Source organism: Prionailurus viverrinus, chromosome F2, assembly GCF_022837055.1.
Source record: "Prionailurus viverrinus isolate Anna chromosome F2, UM_Priviv_1.0, whole genome shotgun sequence".
NCBI classification, from domain to species: domain Eukaryota; kingdom Metazoa; phylum Chordata; class Mammalia; order Carnivora; family Felidae; genus Prionailurus; species Prionailurus viverrinus.
This window is the reverse complement of record NC_062578.1, coordinates 64,689,049-64,706,150: the sequence shown is the minus strand read 5'-3', so window position 1 is coordinate 64,706,150 and position 17,102 is coordinate 64,689,049. Positions and strand designations below refer to the sequence as shown.

Genomic DNA, 17,102 nt, shown 5'->3' with positions numbered 1-17,102 from the left:
TTTCTATCTTGGAGATCCTAAGTAACATTGTTATTCATTTGCTCAACAATTTTACAGATGGGCATTGTGTTAATTGCTTGGATATAGATATGAATATCAAGTTCCCCTTTGTTCTAACGCTAATGAACACTTACCATGTGCCAGACCCAGTTCTGAGCCCTTGGTGTATATTAGTTCATTTGATCCTCCAGCAGCTCTCCAAGGTAGGCACTACTATTTATCCCCATTTTACAGATGGAAAAATGGAGGCATTGAAAGATTAAGGAAACTTAACCTCCCAGTTAACTGACTGCCATAAGTGGCAGAGGCAAGATTTGAAATTATGCATTGTGGCTCCAGAGTCGAGAGTTTTAACTTCTACTGTAAAGTAGTTACTCAACTTTGAGGACCTTATGATTCCACCAGAGATACCTATGTACAAACAAATAATTGCATGTGATGTGCAAGTGCTTCAATGTTTGTAAGAAGAGAAGCATGGTACCTTGCATGGCATAAGCCATTCTCATAATGTTTATGTCCTGATGCTGCTGATATCAGTGGAGGTCACAAAGCATGGTTGGAGCCTAAGGAAGGCATATCTGGACGATTTAAGAAGGAGGTTTTTTGGGAATGCAAACTGGTGTAGCCACTCTGGAAAACAGTATGGAGTTTCCTCAAAAAGTTAAAAATAGAACTACCCTACAACCCAGCAATTGCACTACTAGGTATTTATCCAAGGGATACAGGTGTGCTGTTTCGAAGGGGCACATGCACCCCAGTGTTTATAGCAGCACTATCGACAATAGCCATTGTCGATATGGAAATCGACATATGGAAAGAGCTCAAATGGCCATCAACAGATGAATGGATAAAGAAGATGTGGTATATATTCATGTATACACAATGGAGTATTACTTGGCAATCAAAGAGAATGAAATCTTGCCACTTGCAACAATGTAGATGGAACTGGAGGGTATTATGCTAAGCGAAATAAGTCAGTCAGAGAAAGACAAATATCATATGACTTCACTCATATGTGGAAGTTAAGATACAAAACAGACGAACATAAGGGAAGGGACGCAAAAATAATATAAAAGCAGGGAGGGGGACAAAACATAAGAGACTCTTAAGTAAAGATGACAAGCTGATGGTTGCTGGAGGGGTTGTGGGTGGGTGGATGGGCTAAATGGACAAGGGGCATTAAGGAGGACACTTGTTGGGATGAGCACTGGGTGTTATCCATAGGGAATGAATCACTGGAATCTACTCCTGAAATCATTATTGCACTATATGCTAACTAACTGGGATATAAATTAAAAAGAAAAAAAAAAAGAGGTTTTTACTTGAACTAGACTTACAGGTTGTAGAGAGAAAAGGTTTCCATGCAGAAGAAACCACATTTGCCAAGAACAGAGGCAGGAGAGACCATGGCATGTTCAGAGGATTAAAAAGAAATTCTCTCTGGCTGAGTATGAACTGTGGAGACCAAGAGGTAGTCAGCTGAGATGACAACAAGAGGTGGGCAGAGGCCAGCTTTTGAGTGGCTCTATGTGAACTGGGACAGACCCTAGTCCTCTTGTGTGTGTCTCTCTCTGAGCAATGCTCTGGAGCGTTTATCTATTGGTCTAATGTCTCCTACCCACCCCCCAGCATGCACACTTACACCTCAATGCAATCACCTCGAGGGCAGGCACCCAGTCTGTCTTGTTGACCGGAATAACTCCAACACTCGGGGCCCTGAGCCCATAGCAGGAGCTCAGTAAACGTTTGTTGAATTAATGGATAACCAAACCTGTCAGTGTGCTTTTAGGTGGTTCTAGCAGTCATGGAATAGGATAGTCTCCACAGGTCTCTGGAGGCATCCCTGGGGGCAAGGATTTTGCTTCGTTGAAGAATCAAGGCAGATCACATCGAATAACTGTACTATCTAAAATAGGATAATTTCACTTGTAGGGCAATAATTATTCAGCAAATGCACAACAAATCTATTTTATTCCTGATGCCACATATTAAAACTCAGCAGCAGGATGCCTGGGTGGCTCAGTTGGTTAAGCAGCTGACTCTTGATTTCGGCTCAAGTCACGATCTCACAGTTCATGAGTTCAAGCCATGTGTCGGGCTCCATGCTGACCTTGAAGAGCCTGCTTAGGATTCTCTCTTTCTTCCTCTCTGCCCCTACCCTGCTCATGCTCTTTCTTCCTCTCAAAACAAATTAGTTAATTAATTAATCTTAAAAGCAAAAACAAAAACAAAACTCATCACCTTCACCCAGAATGTCCTTATGACTTCATGATAGCCTTTGGACCATCCTTCAAATGTCTCTTAAAATCCTACCTTCAAGGACCACCCTCCCCACCCCAGCATGATGGAAGAGAAATGAATGTTGGTAAATGAATGAAAGCAATGATTCTTCTAGACAACTCCGCCAAACCAAAGGAAAAGTAACTTGAGTACTTAATCTCAACACAGACTTATTGTCACATTTGTCGGAAGCCTGTAGAGTTTGGTAGGAAGTCAGAAGATACGTCTACCTAAGGACTAAAAATGTGGCACACATTTTAACAAGGCTATTTGCTGGTGGAGACACAACAGCAAGATGAGGTAAGAAAAAAAAAAATTCTTTTATGTTGTCAGAAGAGTTAACTTCCTAAGGAATTATAGAATGTTTGAAGGTGAAGAAAATGAGGTCCAGCAGGGGAAGTGACTCGCCCACTTGCCCAGGGCTAGACAGCTAGTTAGGGGCAGAGCTCGTCCCCAACTCCCACGTCCACCTCACCACTCCACCTCCTGAGAGCTTAGCTGTACCCTCCAAGAAGCTTGTGTTACTTCTTTCCCCATTTCTTGGCTTTTCTGGAAATATTGATGATCTCCCTCTGCTTCTTTCCTAAGATGACCTAGGAAAATGCCATTAAGGAAAAGTCTTATATTGCATTTTGTCAGCAAATCCCACTGTCACTAACCTGGCCCCACCTGAAAGTTTCACTCGTGGCCCTAACACCCAGATTTCTTGCCTCCAGCTGGTCCCCTTTCCCCTTAACCACATTAGAAAAATGCACGTTTTGTGTTCACAGCCCCCAGACTAATGAAATATTTCTTTTCCTTCCTGTAATCTGGAATTTTTTTTTTTTTTTGGTTTTTGTTGTTATTTTTAAGAAGGCGAGTTGCACATATCGGAGGGACTTGCTGGCTCCTCAGAAACCAGCCTAGTAGGAGAGCTGATTGGATTTGCCTAGAGCATTTCCTCATTAGTAGCCTGTGTGTGCTTTTCCTTTCAAATGTCATCTGGCCGCCTCAACAAAGATGTAATTGTGGCAACTTGGGGCCTTCGCAAACTTGGGCTTCACGGAAGGTTCTTTTGAAATCTTCACAACTGCTCGTCCTTGAGATGACAAACCAGAAACATATTGAAAGTGACTTGGTGGATTATTGGTTCGAAGACCACTCCTTCCTGCTCTCCTCCCCTTTTTTCACAAGTGAAGATTGGAATTTTAATTGCTCAACCACAGTTTTTAATTCATGATGCCCAGAAAGGGCAGGTTTATTAATTAGTTCTGATTATGAGGCACCCCAAACCGGGGCCTGGCTGCTTCTTGATCGGTTTCAACAGCTCTTTGCCTGAAATTACTGTCTTGTAAGCACATGGAGGTGTAATTATGCAGACACTAGCTGTTCAGTTCTGCCAGGTTAAACCCTCTATTATGCATACATATTACAGTGTCTTAAAAGGCATTTATTGAAATGCCATAGTTTAATAGTTTAGGCTTACAAAATCAAGCTCTCTTATGTTACAGGCAATAGCCACTTAATTGGATGTTTTCTCCCAGTGCATAAAAATGTTGGCTTAAATACACACACATTCAATTAATAATAAAAAAAAAAAAGTGTGAGAAACAGTAATACTTTGTAGTTAAAAGCAAGAACTGTGGAGCCAGGCTGCTTGGATTTGACTCATGCTTCTGCCTTTTCCAGCACTATAATTTGGGGATATGACTTAACCCTTTTCCATCACTGCATCTTTGGTAAAATAAGGATGTTCGAACAGCTTGTATCATAGAATGGTTGTGAGGTTCTAACGAGTTAGTACACAAAAAACACTTCGCAGAGTTCATGAGATCTAGTCATTGTGATTTTTAGTGCTCTCTCCAACCCATTTATTTGTACTTCTGTGTTATAAAACCTAGTTGTGATGAGCTGACAGAATTAGGGATATCTTTGTGCGGTAGAAACTGAAAGTTTCCCTTCGTATCTATTCTCTTCTTCTTCCACAATAATGGCCTCTCCTCCTCACTTTTTAACTGGATGGGCACCAAGTTACCCAGAGTTAAGAGTAAAATTTCTTTTCCCTCTAGAAATGGCCATGTGGCTAAATTCTGGTAGATGGTTTGTAAGCAGATATAATGAATTGACCTCTGAAAAGTGTTCTTAAAGGAGGAAGCATGGTGTGTCCTCTTCTTCTTTCTTCCTGCTGATGGAAATTTGGTTCATACGACTGGAACTCAAGCAGCCATATTGGATTAACAGATGACAGGCTAGAGATGCAGAAGAGGAAGGGGGCATAGGACTGAGCCCCTCACAACTCCAGAGAGCAAAGCCACCCTGGCAGCCCTTTTCTTTTGCTGTAGATTTTTAGTAAAAGAAAAACAGACCTCTATATCATTCAGTACGCTATAATTTGGAACACCTGTTGCAGTCAGATATAGTCTTTGGGAAACACTTCACCCTCCTGAATTAGACCATTCTCTCATTATTTTGACTGCAATGTGTAGAAATCTCAGGAGGCCAAGGCACAAAAAAACCATGAAAAGGTTTCACATACACTTTCTTTTCTGTTAGAGGCACTCTTTTACCACACCCAGGCATGGCCACATTGTTCTTACTGTCTGCTTGAGGAGAGAAGGGACTTAGCCTCAGGCCTCAATTGGTGATTGGAGGGGAACTGCTTGACAGTAGAATTATGCACATAACTGATGACCAAGTCTTGTAGCAAGAAGGGATATTCTGATACTTTTACTACTCCTTCTGGACCAAAAATTGTGGGCCCTTGGAGAAATACAGTGGCAATTTTCTGTTGCTTTCTTTGTTATATACAGAAACAAGTTTCTCCATTTTCTCTTTTCTACACATATCAACAAGAAGCAAGATTCATGAACAAAGGGGCTTTACTCAGGGAGGCGTTGATGTTACCTGTTCTTTCTCAGGACAGATGTGGAAACAGTTCGGTGATTTCGTATACCTTGTTCAGGAACAGTGATGATAATCTGTTTTCATTTTGTTTTGTTTTTTTCCCCCTTGAAATTGAAAACTTGTTTTCTGATGGTTCCAGAGATCTCTGGACTCATTTAGGGATTTTGCTGAGCTCTCCTCCCAAAACTAGTGAAAAGGGGAGGTGGTATCTAAGGCTTTCAGAAGAAACATAGTGTGCCTGAGGTAGAAAGCAGGAGGATCCTTTATTTCTGTTTGGCTTCACTGGGGAAGAGCCCTGGTGTTGTTCATCAAAATTAAGTCAGGTTTCTTGCAGTCATGGATTGCTGTCTTTCCTTCAGGAAAATCCTTAGCCTCTGCCACATTCTGTCTACCCTTTCCTTCTGGGGCTCCAGTTAGACATACATTAGACCTTCTCACTTCATCTTCCATTTCTCTATTCCATGTTTTCCATTTTTTAAATACCTTTGTGCTACATTCTGTATGATTTCTTCTGATCTACAAGTCACTCACTAATTCCTTCTTTTGATATGTCTACCTATGGAAGTTTTAATTCTGGCTTATTATTATAATTATGTATTATGTAGCAATAATTATTATTACCGGTACCGCGACTACTAGATATTTCTTTTGGTTATTTTACCAATCTGTTAGGTCACTTTTTTTTAATTGGTTTTTTTTTTTTTTACATTTTATTTATTTTTGATAGAGAGAGACAGAGCATGAATGGGGGAGGGGCAGAGAGAGAGGGAGACAGAATCTGAAGCAGGTTCCAGGCTCCGAGCTCTTAGCACAGAGCCCGACGCAGGGCTTGAACCCACAAACCGCGAGATCATGACCTGAGCCGAAGTCGGACGCTCAACTGACTGAGCCACCCAGGCGCCCCTGTTAGGTCACTTTTTAAAAATACTCTCTGGAAGATTCTCTCGGGCTTTTCATTTGCTTCTTTACACACGGTAAACATATCTGTTGCTTTGTCTTCTGTGTTGGGACTGTCACTGCTGTCAGTTATTTTTACTAGTTCTTGCTCATGCTACCTTGTTTCCGTATGTGTAAGTTTTCTTAGATTTTATGCTGTTCATTGCCCTTGAAAGTGATTCACAGGGATTCCTCGAAGCTAGGATGAAATTGCCTTCCTCCAGAAAGGATTTGCCATTGATTTCGCCAGTTCCCTAGAGACTTGTCTAGCTTGGGACCTACTTAAACCAGGTTTAAGATTTAACACAAGAACTCATGTCATCTACTCAATTCTTTGCTTCCCCCTTTTCTAGGCTTACATTTCTTTTAAATAAGGACACTTTTTTTTTTTTTAATCATCACTCATGGACAGTATAGTCCTCAGCACATAATAAATCACTGATGGATTTTGGCTGAATGAATAAGTTATCATACCTACTTTCTTAATTTCTCTGTCTTTATTTTCAGCTAGTCAGTTAAAAGGATTACTGTTTTGGGATATCATTTCCAATGGGGTGTCCTTTCGTCAAGATGTTGGTTGCTATGTCTTCTCTCCGTCATAAATTCCTCAAGCACTGTGCTGCACAGGAAGTGGTTACTTGGTAAATATTTGCTTCTGGGCTAAGACTTGCCATACTCCCCATGCTTCTGCCCGTGAGTGAATCAAACCACAAATTTCTGAGACTCCTTACACTTTCCATGGATATTTTGAGTATTGCTCAGGATATCTCTGGCAGCAACTCCCTATGGCTCTGTAATTAGTCGATCTACCTCTGATTTCTTTTCTCTTTAGTACACCTGATCATCCTTTGCTGTCTGTAGCTAACTTCTGATTCTGTCATTCCCTCACTCATAGACCAATACCACCATGGCTATAACCACTGCCTATGGAATGAAGTCCAAACCTAGTAGCTTGTCATTTTGCCTTTTTTTGTCTAGGTGGGGTAGCCAGATTCCATGAAAGAATGTGATCTCTGGGAAGTCAAACTCCAGCTCCACTACTTACCAGCCACATAAGTGAAACTTCCATGCATTGTTGTGCTGATGTATAAAATAATATTAGCCTTGTAATGGATAACATATGTAAAGTTCCTAGTGTCCATCAGAATAAGAATAGTTCTACAGAACATTTCTTTCTAGTAGGGTCTGAAAAGAATAGCAATTTATTTTCTTATTGCTTATGGATACATGGACACTCAAACAATGAAAGACCCCTTGCCCATTTTTTCTCTGGATCTTGGTTACCTTATAAATAAGGTGGTGCCTTGGGGCACCTGGGTGGCTCAGTCAGTTAAGCTTCCAACTTCGGCTCAGGTGATGATCTCATGATTCATGAGTTCGGGCCCCATGTTGGGCTCTGTGTTGATAGCTCAGAGCCTGGAGCCTGCTTCGGATTCTGTCTCCCTCTCTCTCTCTGCCCCCTCCCCCACTTGTACTCTGTCTCTGTCTGTCTCTCTCTCTCAAAAATAAGTAAACCTTTAAAAAATTTTAAAAAGTAAATAAGGTCGTGCTTAAAGGCGGGAAGGTATATAAAACATCTGGTTCCATACTTGGCACATCTTTAGGTATAGAATAAATGTTCTTTCTTTATTCCCCTTCAAACTGAGGCAACTTTCTTTCCTATGTGATTTCAATACAAAGTGTAAGTCAGAGTGCACTATATAAAAGAAGGATTGTTATTCCTGTCTCCACTCTCTGAAGTCCTATCTTCCCTTTAAAGCCAAGCTCAGTTGACATCTATCCCATGAAGCATCTCTGGATTCTCACTTCTACAACACTCATTTCCTACTCCAGCCAGAAGCATAATAATGCAACCAAAGGAGAACCTTCAAACCATCTCAGCTATATTTGAATTTCCTGTTTATCAACAAGTATGATTCTATACAAAGCTAAGCTGTGTTCTAGCTCCTACCAAAACATTTTTAGAGATTAAAAAAATTCAGTGTCTTCAAAACCGGTCTGTTCATTCTGGCTTTGGACAGCTTAAATCTGTCCCCTTAGATTTTCTGCATTTGTACTTAGGTATGTTTGTGTTCCCTTTTAAGTATATTGCCCACAAATAAACAATATGCCTTAAAATACACTGTCCATGAATGCCCTTTCTTCTTCTGTGACTGCAGCCTGTGCTAACAGATTTGTGGTGACCGTGAGCTGTTTTCTCCTAACTGCACTTATATTCAGTGAAAACCCTGAAATCTCCTTTTCAAATATGTGTTGGTATTAAATGACATCTCCTCTGTCTTGAATTAGTATGGCTATTTTTGATACCTATGACTGAGTTCCCCAATCCCTGCCCATATTGCATGCACCTAGGTGTGTTTTGCCTGCGTATTAAATTGCTATGAACCTAACTTGTCACTCATGCTCCTAGATGCAGTTTCCTTGTGAGTTTTTTCAACATACTTTGTTCCTGTTCTAACACTCAGCTCATTCTGTTTTGTCTGCCATTTATGCACTTGTGTTGTATCACTGGCTTGGGTGGGGCTCCTGAGAAGCAGAGCCTCAGTCTAGGGGATCAGGCAGCAACTTTGTAGCTTCCCAGACTTGGTGGCTTCTGTTGGTTTAACAGCTGTTTTCCAGAGCAGGCCGGCAGCTAAGAGTTGTTCTCAACGAACACAGGCAGCTAGGAAATACATGCTCAGACTGGTGGAAAGGATCTGATGGGACCCAGCAGCATCCACTATAGTCACCTATGGTTTTAAACTCTTTAGTAGGAAACTGTCTATTGTTTATTTTTTCAGTCTCTGTAAACCTGGCCCCATGTCTTGCATGGTAAAGGCATTAGTTTGTGGACTTGAATCATCAACGATCTGGAGTAAATATCCTCTAGTTTGTACCCATTCCAGTCCATTGCCATTTGTAAAATCAGATACCGGTAAGGAACTTTGCCAATCCCGCCCTCCCTGCCACAGAGGAGCACAGAAGCAGACTGTGCGAGTGATAGAGGGAAAGATATGGATGTTTATGTTGCATTGTTCCAAGAAGCTAGCTGCCCTGTCAATTCAGAAGCTGTCTATGGACCAAATGTTTAAATTCGGAATAGGCAAAAAAAAAACCCTTCTTTTTTTAAAAATATTTTTTTTTTTATTTTGGGAGAGAGAGAGAGCGTGAGCATGAGCAGGGGAGAGGCTGGGAGAGAGGAAGAGAGAGAATCCCAAGCAGACTCTGTGCCTTCAGTGCAGACCCCAGTGTGGAGCTCGAACTCACAAACCACGAGATCATGACCTGAGCAGAAATCAAGAGTCAGACCTTAACCAGCTGAGCCACCCAGACACCTTGGCAAATAGCTTGTTAAGACCAAGGAAACACATCGAAGTGCAGGATTTCAGTCTATTCCACTCAGCTTTTGAACTATTTATGTTTTTTTTATAATTTCACAAAAGTAATATGTACATATTGGCTAAACATAAAAATGGTATAAAAGAGTGATAAATGAATAGTAAAGTCTACTCTTCGTCAGCTTGGCTTTTATTTCCACTCCCAAGAGCTAACTGCTGTTAACATTTTCTTATGTTTCTATCCAGAAATAGTCATATATATATAACTTATATATATATATAAGCCTATGTATTTATGATTTATATGCAAAAGATTAAAGTATATGTACTTCTGTCTAACATTTTTTAAACTAATAATAGATCTTATAGATCTTTCTACAACACATCTATAGCTATATCTCATTTTTTAAAATGACTGTACAACTGTCTTACAGTTTATTATTTTTCTTATAGACATTTAGGTTGGTCCTAGTTTTCAGCTCCTTCAGAAGGTATTTTTGCTCTTACAAATTTTTTTTCAATTGCAAAATAAGTATCCTTTTATGTAAGATTTTTTTTTTTTTTTTTGCATACTGTATGTGCTTAGTGGTATTAAATTGAAAATCCTATTCTTGGGGTGCCTGGGTGGCTCAGTCGGTTAAGCGGCCGACTTCAGCTCAGGTCATGATCTCGCGGTCCGTGAGTTCGAGCCCCGCGTCGGGCTCTGTGCTGACAGCTCAGAGCCTGGAGCCTGTTTCAGATTCTGTGTCTCCCTCTCTCTGACCCTCCCCCGTTCATGCTCTGTCTCTCTCTGTCTCAAAATTAAATAAAGGTTAAAAAATTAAAAAAAAAAAAAAAAAGAAAATCCTATTCTTGCTTCTGCACAGAAAAATGATGCCGTGGATAGAGAATGTGGCTACCAAATTCCCAATTTCTATATTGAACAGTCATGTGCCTTTAAGCCTAAGTTATGTTTTCTCCTTCTCTGCCCATTTGTCTTTCAGCCTCTTCCCCAGAATGCAACTTATAACCAGAAAAGATAAAAGTTGTCATAGTTGAAAAAAGCTGAAAGTAATTCTCAAGTTCAGGTCATCGTAATAGCAAGTTCTAAAAACCACTTTGGTATAGAATTTAAATAACAGAAAAACTATTTTGAGAAGCACAGAAGTTGTGGATCTTGCTTAGAGTTTAAGAGGTTCAGTATTAAGACCTCATCTAATGCAAGTTTTGAAAAACTCAATCAGACCTTCCAGAAATCCAGCCTGATGTACTTAAAAACTCTGTTGTCTTTTTTTTTTTTTTTTTGCAGTGAAGTACATGCGAGAAGCCACACCCTATGTGAAGAAAGGCTCCCCAGTATCTGAGATCGGCTGGGAAACACCTCCGCCAGAATCGCCTCGGTTAGGGGGCGGCTCCTCAGACCCTCTGTCCTCGCAGCCCTTCTCCTTCCACAGAGATCGGAAAAGCATCCCCCTCAAGATGTGTTATGTCACTCGGAGTATGGCCTCGGCTGACCCTGAGAACAGGTAAAGAGGGCCAGGGATCTCCTCTGACATTGCTAGGCCTATGTCTGTGTTCTGAAAACACTCAAAGGTTTCCAAAGAATAGCTTGAAAGGGCCCCACAGAGATAATGTTGTGTGTTCAAGCCAGGGCTCCCTCATTCCCTTCCTTTCTTTTATCATCGTGAGAAATCTGTGTACTGAGCTTTGGTTCTGGAAAGAGTTGAATTGGAGTCAAGATCCTAAGTGTCTTCTCTGGGCCTCCCATTGCTAGTTTATGTGACTTTGGGCAAGTTTCTTAAACCAATAGATCTCAGTTTTATCATCTGCAAAATGGGAATAATTGAAATAGATACGTCGCTGAGTTGGAAATCTACATGAAGTGCTTACGGCAGGAAAACCTTCCTGAATATAAGCTATAATAATATTTATTATTATTTAAAATTTTCTTTAAGTTTATATATTTTTGAGAAAGAGGGAGCATGAGTGGGGAAGGGGCAGAGAGAGAGACACACACAGAATCTGAAGCAGGCTCCAGGGTCTGCGCTGTCAGCATAGAACCCAACACAGGGCTTGAACTCATGAACCGTGAGATCATGACCTGAGCCAAAGTTGGACATTTAACCAACTGATCCACCCAGGGGCCCCAATAATGATATTCATTATAATGTCAGGTAGTAGCAAGCACATCAGCCCCCTCTGGGCCTCAGTGTCCTCAACTGTGTACTTGGAAGTTTCGATGGGAGGATCCTTAATGCAATTTTCTGCTCTAAACTTCTCTTTATGCTTAAGAGACAAAAAGGGAGTGGCTTTGATCCAACCCTGGAGTGCTATTTCTCAAAGTCTGTACACGATTTCTCAGGCCTCGGGATAGATATATCACCCAATCCATGGAGATTATAAGGAGTCCAGGAAGACCAGCAAATATGTGGGTCCCTGTTCCCCCAGACATCTTACTTTAACTCATCTGAACAGACAACATCTACCTGGGAGGAAAATAACAGACATGTAGAGGAGAGGGAGAGGAATGGAGCCAGTCAACGGGGAATCTTGGTGACCTTGGCAGACACATCCAAATGCTAAAAATAGGGACAGCTCTAGTGGCCCTTGTGTGTAACATGTGTGGGACAGCTGCCGCCTACGTGAGTGGGATGTATTTGGCTAGGATCTGAGTTGCTAATGGGGAAGAGCCAAAGGGAATAGGGATCGGGAGGAAGTTGCCTCCTCAGCTTAGAGCTCAAAGCTTTTTTCGTTCCCTTCCTAATAAGCTCACTCTAAAGAAGCTGCTATCCTGTCTCACTCCAGCAGCTGGAGGATCCACCCTGCTCCCCCCACTCCTCCCATGCCGGTTCTGTCTGCCCAGGGATCAGAATAGCGGTTGTAGGAGAGAGTGGGAAGTACCAGCCAAAGAGGAGTTGGAGCAGGCAGACTGGCAAGGAGGCAGAATTCTTCCATTCCTCCATGAGCCGCTCTAACCTGTTCTGTTTTGTCCCCTTCAATTTCTGCTGCTTTCCCTGGGCCTTCAGTTGATGCCCCGGTTACTCTGCGTTTGATCTTTCCTGGTCTCTTAGCTACGAAATCAGACGGACAAGTCCTTTCTGCCAGGAGTCTGATGTCTAAGGTGTTAGATCCAGTGAACTCATAGTTTATGGAGTGCCTATCTTGTGCTGGGCGTTACGCTAATTTACTTCAGACCAGAGACTGCAAAGTCGCAGCCTCTAGGCGTACCCAGACGACAGATAGGATCCGTCTAGTGTGTTCAAGAAATCCGAACTACTTCCCACGTTGAATCATTGGGAAATTTCACATTGAAAAGCCAGATCTCTGCTTTCCTAGAAAAATGGATAGATCTGGGGAAATTATTAGGCCCACGTTGCTGCAGGCAGGTTTCCAATCTGCAGGAGCCTGGGTGAGGCTTCTCCTTGTATAAGGGAATGAATTTCCCCCCAGCACTCCTATTGCCACACACTTGGGGGATTCCATTAGTTATCTGCCTCGTACTTAAAACTGTGACCCTCCTTAGTCCTCTAAATAGCCCTCTGCGTTTCTCTCATTGTCCTCATTCTGTAGATGAAAACTGAGGCTCAGTTCTTATAGAAGTTCCAGGCATCGTATGGCTAATACACAGTTTTGCTGGGTTTGGAATGCAAGCCTACAGTGTGGGTGACAGTGTCAGATTGCCGTTACCAGAAAAATGCAGAGACTAGAAAATGTGGAATATCGTAGGAGAGATTCATGCCTGGGGAGAGAGCTTAAGTAGATGATTTCTAGGGTTCATTCCAGCTGTGGTCTATATACTGTAACTTCCTCCTAAGGCACCAAATTCTATTGGAAAGAATATTTTGGGACACATCGGGCCTTAGTTCAAACACTGGAGACTTCATATGTCAAGGCAGAAGAGGGAACACATCTTTAAACTTTTATATCAGTGGTCTTCAATCCACCATTGATGAGGTGGTGTGGGAGAGCCTATCCTGCTAGGGTATGAGAACCACAGGGCAGGACTGAAAATGAGAATCCAGCTAAGCCAGAGGGTCCAGGAGGAGACTTCTGTCCAGATAGACCCAGAACTGCTAATAATGAGATTGACCTTTCACAATGTATATGTATATCAAATCACCGTGCTACACATTTTAAATACCTTAAAATTTTGTCAGTTATACCTCAACAAAGCTGGGGGGAAAAAGATTATGGTTTTAGGTGAATCTTGACCCTGGTAGAGGAAGAGAAGAAAAGAAAAAGGAAACAAATATTTAATGGAACTCTGGTTACATGCTGGGCAGAGTATAATGTACTAGTCAGAAATGTAGACTCAACTCCGTGCTGAACACAAGACACACCTAACACGAAGTGATTTTAAAAGGCAAAAAGCAAAGAGGTGGGTAAAGCGTACAAGGCAAATATAAACTAACATCAATGACAGCAAAAAGTACCACTTTTGATCTTGATATATGACAGGGTAAGATGCAGACTGAAAACACAAAACAGGACAAAGAGCTGGTTGAGGCTGAAGACCGGGGTTCACAAGGAACATTCAACAGTTGTGGATGCACCCCAAACAACACAGCAGTGGCCTCTGTAGAAGATGCAAGAAGAAATCGAAATGTACTATTAGGTAATTCAACATGCCACTCTCGGTCCAAGATAGGGCAAGTAGACAAAAGATCAGTAAAGATCTAAAAGACCCAAACAACGTCATTAACAAGGGAGATCTGGATACATCACAAACTTTGTACACTGATAATAAAGAACACACTTCCCTTTGTAAATGTAGAAAATCCCATTTTCTAAATGCAGATAGAACATTGACAAAATTAACTATAGATTAGCTCACAAAAAGTGCAATAAACTCCTTGAGGTAGGAATATTCTAAACGACATTCTCTGATGTCAGTGGAGTAAAAGTGGAAAACAAATTGCAAAATCGAAGTGCAGAAAACCTTTCTTCTTGGATTTTTAAAAGCTGTGAAATAACTCCTGGGTGAAAGGGGAAATAGAAACTGAGATGGTAGCCTTTCTGAGAAAATGAAAATAATGCATATGTTAAACATAAAAGAGAAAGGGAGAGTCTAGTTCAACCTTGGAATGTGTGGATTTCAGCAAGTATCTCATTCAATCTAATAACAACTCTCAGTAGTAGGTCCTCTAATCTCTATTTCATAAACAGTGAAATGTAGTTCAGAAGTGAGAGTTGAAGCAAACCGTAGATCTGGGGTTCCAACACGAAGCCCAGCTTCTTAATCACGATAACCCATTGCCTGTGACTCCAGCACCTGGCAGAACAGCTCACTTGAACGTAAGTGCAATGGCCAGGACTCAATGGGCTCCTGGATGCTGAGGCTTGGGAACTGATGACAGATGCCACAGCAGCTTGGGACTAATCCCCTTGGTTGGTGATGCACAGCTACTTATAGTTTGCATTAAAAACTCTAATGTTCAATTTCTCAAATAGAAAAAGCCGTAGAACAGCAGGCAGGATTGCTACTCTTTCTGTGGAAAAGGTCACCCAGCAGGCACTGAATCCACAAGAATATGTCACTGCTACTGGTTGTCAATGATTACAACATTTTTTTAAAAATTTCACTTCGTAAATAACTCGTTCATAAGCTCTTCGCTGCCCTCGTCCAGAGCTACATCCCCAGTCCTCCAGACTATTTGGACATATTCTCTACCGGGTGCTTTGTTTCCAACTTGCTCCTTCGCTATCCTCCACCACCTACCCTACACCCAGCTAGCCAAGAGAATATGAAACACCCAAAATGTATCCATTTGCTCAAGATGGCTCCCTGTCACCTTCGCTGATACCAAAACCACTCAGTATTACATAAAAACCTTATGAGGTTCTGGATCTTCGCTAAGTGTCCAGCTCTTCCCATCTCATCCTTTATGCCCCAGCCACCCTTAAATAATTTACTTCCCTGACAACTTCCTAGTCACCTTCTAACACTCAGCACAGATGATACACTGGTCCCACTATAACCTGTGTGTAGATCTGTCCATGATGGCAGCTTTCATAATGACTTGAGATTTTTTTCTTATGTGCTTACCCAGTTCATAAAGTTATTAAGACCCCTTGAGGTCTGGAACATGCCGTGTTGTCATTTTAATATCCCACCTTTCGAGAACATTGCTTGATACAAAGCAGGCATTCAAAAATATGTGCTATGTATGATAAATGGCATATTCATCTGTCCATTTTTGGTATTCTTTACCTTCTCAAACTTTAAAAAAAAAAAAAGGAAACATCTTCCACTAAATAGGCTTGGGAATAAGAGAACAAATAAAAACATGGTTCTATCTTGACAGGCACAGCAAACTTAAATAAACCATAACAACCCATTAACAAAGCCTGTTACTGGGTTGAAAGCAGATGGACCCTTATGGATGGTGTATGAAGCTTTTGTCATGACTATGTGCTCCAGTAATAGACTCCACTGTAGATATTCATCGTTAAATTATGAAGCAATGCATACAGCTTTTTAAAAAACAGTGTGCATTTCTATTTACAGTATACAAGTGAAAAATCCACAGACGATGCCATTGTAATTTCAAATAGAAGTGCTCCACTCAGCACACAGTGATTCAGAGGGGTATGATCCAATAAGTCCTATAGTAGATGCAGATATAGTCTCACAAAGTGCCCTCAGTGATGTTACCACAATCCAGCGCCCAAGTTGCAGCCACAGAGGATCAGAAACCTGATTAGTGGCATAGTGACACTGGATCCATCTCCAAGGAGTGGGCTAATATTAACCAAAACAAATGCAATTGTCAAGCAGAAGTAAACACTGAAGTAGGACAGTACGTATGTCCTCCCATTACATACAGGTGGTCTGTATTAGAAGACAAGTATAGAAATAAACAGAATATCAGAACACCAAGTAACAAAAACAATATGGACTTTCAAGGCAGCCTAAGCAATGCATTCTATGTGAGGAACTCAGTTGTCACCAAGGTTATCAATACAAGAGATGCTAGCAGACCTTAAGGTGTACATTTTAGACAAGGAAGCTGGAAGCCACCCCTTCCGGGATTAGGAGAGCTTTGCCAGAATAGCCATTATGTTAGTTACTGCTTTACTGAGAGCCCCCATCTCCTTTGGGCTGTGCATAAATACTCGGGGCTCCCCTAAGTGGATGCCCCACTCGTCTTCTGTTCACCCAGTCTTATTCCTTATGGGGACCAGAGCAGTGGACTTTGTTTTTGCTTGTTAAATTAAATCAAATTCTAGTCCTGGTTCTCCAAAGTGGCTCCCATATCCCTTTGTTGTGAGTTTTAGGTGATCCCAAGTACTTTAGTTACACATTTGGAAACACAAGTTCTTTTGGTGACCACCAGACAAGAGTAACCATTTTACTAGTTGAGCCTGATTTCCTACTTTTTCCAGTGTTTGGGGGCACACGATAGCCCCCCTCACCCAAAGCTTATGTAGAGTTCTCAACCATACTCTTCAAACTTGGAATCCTATTGAAAAGGCTCCTCCATTAGGCCAACTAGAGTGAAGATTCATGAGGTTCTACTACCCATCCTGTCTCTATAGTAAATCCTGGCTTGTGAAAAGAGCTTCTCCTCTTAAGAGGCTCATAATATGTGTACTTTCTTGGTTCTGTTTTCTCCACTTTGGTTGGATACACGATGGTGGCCTCATAACAGAAAGTATTGCTAGCACACCACAATTGACAATGCATTTTGGAAACAAAGGGGAAAA

The 17,102-nt window shown here is 41.4% G+C and overlaps 1 protein-coding gene across 1 annotated transcript in view; it reads left to right on the top strand.

Annotated features, from left to right (window-relative positions):
* Window positions 1-17,102, top strand: part of SNTB1 (syntrophin beta 1) — a 240,147-nt gene that overhangs the window by 95,332 nt on the left and 127,713 nt on the right. The window contains exon 2 of the mRNA XM_047842225.1: window positions 10,705-10,921. Coding sequence (XP_047698181.1) covers window positions 10,705-10,921 — 217 coding nt within the window. The remainder of the gene's footprint in view (window positions 1-10,704; window positions 10,922-17,102) is intronic.